This window comes from Pseudocercospora fijiensis (assembly GCF_000340215.1).
Source record: "Pseudocercospora fijiensis CIRAD86 unplaced genomic scaffold MYCFIscaffold_3, whole genome shotgun sequence".
NCBI lineage: Eukaryota > Fungi > Ascomycota > Dothideomycetes > Mycosphaerellales > Mycosphaerellaceae > Pseudocercospora > Pseudocercospora fijiensis.
This window is the reverse complement of record NW_006921534.1, coordinates 427806-434535: the sequence shown is the minus strand read 5'-3', so window position 1 is coordinate 434535 and position 6730 is coordinate 427806. Positions and strand designations below refer to the sequence as shown.

The window sequence follows — 6730 nt, the reverse complement described above, 5'->3', positions numbered from 1 at the left end:
CACTTACTATTTAGCGAGTTACCTTTACTCCCTGTTCTAGGGAAGCTATCTACTAAGCTTATAACGGATTTTATTATAGGCCTTCTGCCTACTAAGCGTAGGGGTAGCAAGGATATATATAATGCTATCCTAGTTGTCGTAGACCGGTTTACTAAGGGCGCTCGCTATATCCCCGCTCGAAAGGACTAGACGGCTATTAACTTAGCTAAGTTACTATAGAATAATATCTTCTATAGCTATTAGGGAACCCCTAAGGGGATAGTCTCTAACCGAGGCTCGATATTTATATCGCACTATTAGAGCGAAATACACCTATAGCTAAGACTAAAGCATCGGCTATTAACAGCCTTCTATCTATAGACTAACGGTCAAATAGAGAGATAGAATGCTACCCTATAGTAGTACCTACGTAGCTACATTAATAAGAACCCTAATAACTAGGTTAATCTCCTATAACTAGCCGAATTCGTATATAACAACAGTGTCTACTTATCTACTAAGGTGTTACCTTATTTCGCTATAATAGGAAGCAACCCTGCGCTACTATAAGACCCCCTATCGCTCGAGGCCGAGCGTAAGGAAAGGGAAGCAGGTCAACCTAAGACACTAGCGGCTATTAAGAGGGTTCAAAAGATGCGAGAAATTCACGCTAAGATAGCTAACAAACTAGCAAAGGCCTAGGCCTATTAGAAGGCCTATTATAACAAACACTATATACCGATAACCTTTAAGCAAGGCGACATAGTTATACTAAGTACTAAGAACCTCCGTATCCGTAAGCACCTATTACCTAACAGTAAAACAAGGCCCAAGCTCGTACTAAGATATATTAGTCTATTCCGTATTCGAGAAGTTAAGAGCTCCTCCGTATAGGCCTATTAGTTATAGCTTCCCCCTTATTATACTATCTATAACACCTTCTACGTATCCCTCCTAAAGCTATATTACCTACGCGAGGGGGATAAAGCACCTACTAAACACGAAGACATACTAGCGGATAGTAAAGAGCTATAGTCTATAGAACGTATCCTATAGTACCGGACTAGGAAAGGCAAGAAAGAGTACCTATTAAGATAGCAAGGATATCTACCTAAATAGGACTCGTAGGAAGCTAAAGGTTCCTTTAAGGACATAACTAAGTTGTTAGATAAGTATTAGACTAGCGTAAAGAACAAGAAGAAGGCTAAAAACTTATAATATTACTACTAAGGCCTAGGACTAATGCTACCCCCGGGGTGCTATTAGCTAACTAATCGGAGGCCGGCAAACTAGGACAATAAGACTATACTAGGCGCGCTACGACGCGTTAATTAATTAGTTACTACTCTTTTAAGGATTCTACCTCTTGTTCCTTTATTTTATCGAGGCCTCGAGGCCTAAGCAACCGATAAGGGCGATACGCGCGCGCGAATAACAGTAATAGAGATAATAGTGTCGCGCTACGAGCTAGCAGTGTGTTAGCAGCCGGCACGCCTATATTAGTAATAGTATTACGGGGTGTGTTACTATTCGAAGAAGGAAGACGACGCGACTATATCGTTAACGGTGTTACTAATGTTATTATTAGATAAAGAAGAAGATTGGAAGCGAGGTAAAGTTAGCGCTAAGACGACTAGCGCCGCTATTGTTAACATTACTTGCTATTATCGCTACGCCTATAGGCACAACCTTACCTATACTACGAGCCGGAGCGTACTATACCGGTTAAGTTAAAGGAATAGCTACGTTAAAGGTTTAATTAAAACTTTAAGGCCAAGTTAAAACTTTAAGCCGCTTAAAAGATTAAGTAGACTAATAGACTAACTAACTAAGGGCAAAAACTATAGAGCTAAGCTAGCCGGGGTCGATCTTGCGGATAATAGGTTACTCCTCGATCTTTCCGACCCTTTAAGCGAAGCGAACCTTAACTATTACACTTATAATAGCCTTTACCTATAGAAACTAGAAGAACTAAGTTTTTTGAAAAGATATAATTAGTTAACACTTGAAGGCTGCCAAACCGAACTAATTAGGGCTAGTAAAACTACGATAGTAAATAATAGTCCTCGTAATAATAAGAATAATAACCCTCGGAAGCGGACAAACCCTCGGAAGCGGACATTGCTAGGTCTTTTAAGAGTAGACGCAAAGAACTCGGTACGACATTACTTAGAACAGAGGTAGGGCTATAATACCTCGTACGTCTACCTATTATAGTAGGGAAGACGCGCTCGTATTATAATTAGTCGAAGGCCCTTAATTCTTATAGATATATATTACTTTATAGGTTGTTATATATAGTAATAGCGTAGTTAGAGTTAAATATAGTATTGTATTAGAGGTGAAGTTTGATATAGTTATATAATTAGGTAGTTAAGTATTTAATTTAGCGCGGGCTAAGCAACTTATTAGACTTACTAAGTTAGTAGCAATAGAGGTCGAGATTAGAACATAGACAGGCTACGAGGGCGCGGCCTTTAGAAGGGAAGCGTGTGTTAGAGGCTATACGTAATTAGTATATAACTAGCTCGAGTAAAGCTAGGGTCTTAGTGCCTTAGGCAGGGCTTAGCGCTTGGCGTTAGGCTAACTAGCCTACCTTCCTCCTTCTCCTCCTAGTTCTCTATCGAATACTACTTATACCTACTACCACCCTATCTACCTGCTAATATAACCCTTCTTACATCGGTACTTTATTAACTAGTACTCTACTATATAGTCTTAGAATGTCGTTACTAAAGCTCCTACTATTTAGACTTAGGATAGTATTACTTAGGGCGTTATTGCTACTCCGGACCTAATAAAGAGGATCCTAGGCTATTTAGGGCTAAAAGCTCCGAGGTACTAAGTTTCCGTAGGCCTAGGGGAAAAATAATCGGTAAGGACCTATAGCGTATATATATATATCCCGTCGCGTACTAGCTACTAAAATCGTCCTACGGCGGCGTAGTTATAGACTAGTATCCGGACTTACACTTATAGGCACTACTATTTCTAGGGAAGGCGGTACTAGTTCTAGAATAGGAGCCGCTAAATCGTTAGGTTCTATTGTATCTAAAACGCTAAGTTAATTATAGATTGCTATTAGCGTCTTTGCTACTACCGTAACTAAAGAGCGGTTAACTACCTAATCCTAAGGGAAACCGAGGGTAGTACTACCTCTAGCGTCCGAGAGCTTTCGCGGTATCTATTCTTCTAGAGGCTAATAATAAGTAGTAATCGTCGTAACGACTGCTTTTAACGGGTCTCTCTATTTCTAGTATACTAACTTAGCGTAACCGGCGTTAGCTAAGAACTCCTTAAAGTAGAAAGCGATGTTTAATAAGTAGGCGTCTAAGTCGGGGCGTACGGAAGCTAGTATATTATAAAATAAGCGTCTGCTCGTTAGTCTTATAGATAAGTATAGAGTAGAGGGATAAGTATAGAGTAGAGAGATAAGTATAGAGTAGAGGGATAAGTATAGAGTATAGAGTAGAGGGACTAGGCTAGTATCCGCTTATAGGCTCTTGCTTCGGCTAGTTCCTACTTCGGTAGGTATTAGTATAGTATAAACAAACCTAATAAGAAAGGCGAATAGGGCCTAGTCGCTATCTAGAAGATAGGCGAATTAGGTAGCGTAGGGCGCCGTCGCTATATAGATATGTGTATATATAGAAGATAGCATACAGAAATCGGAGGACTATCGTAATCGTATCGAACGTAGGTAAATATAGTAGGTAGGTACCGCTAGTACGGGACCTCGCGGTCGCGTTAAGCGGCAGCGGTAGGGTTTTTTACTTTTTAAGGTACCCGATCGTCTAGTACTTAGGTACTATTTAAACGGGTCTAGATCTAACTAAAGCGAAGCTACTAATTGTTATATAAGGGACGAATTAGTAGTTATATAATAGTATAGTATTATAGGAGTATCTACGGTACTATAGAAGTATATACTAGGCCTAGCGTTCCGTGCCTACCGTAACAGTTTTTGTTTAGTCATCTACTTTCTATAAAGGTTTACGTTCTACGTTCCTTAATATATGTTTCCTATAATATAGAAGGGGTAGGAGTAGGAGTAGGGGTAGGAGTAGGAGTAGGAGGAGTAGGAGGAGTAGGAGTAGGAGTAGGAGCAGTAGAGGAAGCAGTGGTAGCATCTCAAGTATTCATTCGCACTATAGGATGTCTTATCTTACAGCACATCCATCCATCCAACTGAATCTCCATCCAACCATCCATGCCGTGACTCATAATATGCTCCAGCCACACACACGCACGCATCTCTCATTTGGCTATTTGCAGCCTATCCTATCCATTTCTCATAAACACCTTCGCAAAGTCCTTCGTCGTCCAAGAAGACAAAATTCAAAAAATCAATCGTCTGTGGCGTGATTTTCGTACTCCATGGTGTATCATCGCAAGATTTCACGGCTTAAAATGCGTATTGCAGACAAAAGGTCGTAGCTGTGACAGCAGTGTCAAGCGTAAGAAGAAGTAGTAGTTGACTCAAGGAAACTGTATGCTTTTCGTTCCAATCGTTTGGGTGGTTCGGCCGTAATAGTTTGTCCGGCCGTGATCGTTTGCCCGGCCGTGTATTCATTGCCAGGACAAGGGTCGTCGTCGTGAGGTTCGGTACTCGTCAAGATCGTGAAATGAGAGTGTAGCACATCAAGTACGCAACCACTAGTTCGCGCGGATGACGAGCTTGCTCAAGAACTTGTTGCTAAGACAGTCAAAGTCGTCGCGGTTGAACTTGGCGTTCTGTCGCTCCTTGAGGTATTTCTCTGTATGCAATGTCAGTGCTGAGTGGCGGCAACGCGCAGATGAACTTACCATGTTTGTTGACGTGGCCGCGGACTTCAGTCAACGCGTCACAGACGGCGATGTTGGATCCCAAAAGCTGATGATGCTTCTTGGTGTCCCACTCCTGCAAACCTGGAAGTTTGGTGGAGATGGCCTGGAAGAGACCGACAATGACACCAACTGGAGTGGTCTCCATATCGTCGCAGAACTTCTGAACAGCTGCCTCGTCCGGTACGCGGTAGTGGCAGTCGAACTGCATCTCCTCCCAGATTGCCAGCAGAATGGTTGCGAGCATGAAGATGGTTGGCCAGTTCTTGAGCTTCTCACCAGAGTAGACGGATGAGTATAATGACGACAATTCTTCGAGGATATCCTTCTGCAGCTCACGCCACATGTCGGCCAGAGCGCACTTGACCTGGAAGTTGATCATGACAGGTGCCATGGTCTTGCCAAAGAACTTTGACTTGTCATCGCCGATTCTGCCAGTCCATGACTCTTCTTCCGAAAGACCCTCGACCATGGTCACGTGAAGAGTAAGGTTGTATGCGAGGACAAGCTTCAATGCTTTTCGTATGCAGGGTGTCTTCTCCTTCAGGTAGTAGCGGTGAACGGTCTTGAGGATCTCGGTGAGGAATTTGGTGCCCTCGAAGTATTCGTCGACGAAGTTCTCAAAGCCCATGTCCAGGTGGCGATCGAGATATTCGGACAGCCTGGCTGTGCTGACTCCTTCCATGCCAGCTGACAGCTTGGCGGTAGCAATCTCAAATTCTTCCGGAACCTCGCTCCTTGTAGTCTCGACCCAATCCATGCCGAAGCACTGATCATCACGCACAAAGACCTCACGAGCCTCGATGGGTAGGTAGTGGCCATAGCCGTGTGTGACGTAAAGAGTGCGCTCCACGGCACTGAAGCCCTTGATGTTGCCGACACTGAATCCAAGCGAGACGTGTCGCTCATAGTCGGCTTTCCAGTCCTTCATGAAGTAACCAATGTCCTTGATGTCCATACGTGTGCATGGTACTTGCCACAACCGGGCGTGGCTCGGCCGACATCCACCGCAAGGCTCACCCTTGTCGCAGGTCTTCTTTAAGAACTTGCATCGGAGACAAGCACGCAGCTTTCGGATCTCGTGTGCTTGTTGGCGCTGATCGGGTCTGAGTGGACCACGTCTGCGACCGACCTTCTTCTCGGCGATGGAATCTTTCCGGTTGGAGTGCAGCGACTTCTTGATCACGGGCTTGGTGGTCTTGCCTTCAAGAGGAGACTTGCGACGACGGAGTGGAGGAGACACCGGTCCCGATGAAGTTGGTGATGTTGATGATGAACTCGAGCGGTGGTATGATGCCGGTGCACCTTGGGGGCTTACTGCCGATGAAGACGCAGGCGAGGTGTGCTGGTGACCGTGACATGACATGCCGTGTGAGTGTTGGTATGCGGCATACTGTGCGTGGAGATAGTCTTCACCGTGAAGGTCATGTGGCGAGTGCAGTGGCCAAGATGGCACCTCCTCCCAACTACTCGAAAGTTCAGCCGAGGATGGGCCATCTGATGTCGATGAATCTGAGTTGGTGCGGATGTGAAGGTTCTGGCTTGGGTTCGACACAGTGCCGAAAGAGTCAAGTGATGCACGTTGTGGGTTGTAGTTGACGATTGACCATGAGCCTTCGTTGTCTGAGAGTGAAGCGACTTCCAGTATCGTTCCGGTCGGGGAGCTTCCCGGGATGCTTGAGTGTATGGACTCTGCATTGTGTTGCTGAAGAGCGGCGTGGTTGAGAGCCATGGAGAAACTCGACATGTCGTATTCAGTGTTGGGGTAGAAGGCATTCATCGACTCGACGGGGCCAGGCATGGTCATGAAGTTGGCAGTGTCCATGCCGGTGGACATGGGGTATGTCTCAGCACTCGTGGAGGGCATGAAGTCGACAGGCGAAGTGTGTAGCTGAGCACCAAATGAGGAGGCATTGTAGGCATTCAT

At 44.8% G+C, this 6730-nt stretch overlaps 1 protein-coding gene across 1 annotated transcript; it reads right to left on the bottom strand.

Moving 5' to 3' along the window:
* Positions 1–4635: 4635 nt before the first annotated feature.
* MYCFIDRAFT_133783 (uncharacterized protein) lies at positions 4636–6730 on the bottom strand (the record flags this gene model as incomplete). Its single annotated transcript, XM_007926248.1, has 2 exons — positions 4636–4736; positions 4786–6730. The coding sequence occupies 2 exons, from the start codon at positions 6728–6730 to the stop codon at positions 4636–4638; spliced, it is 2046 nt and encodes a 681-aa protein (XP_007924439.1).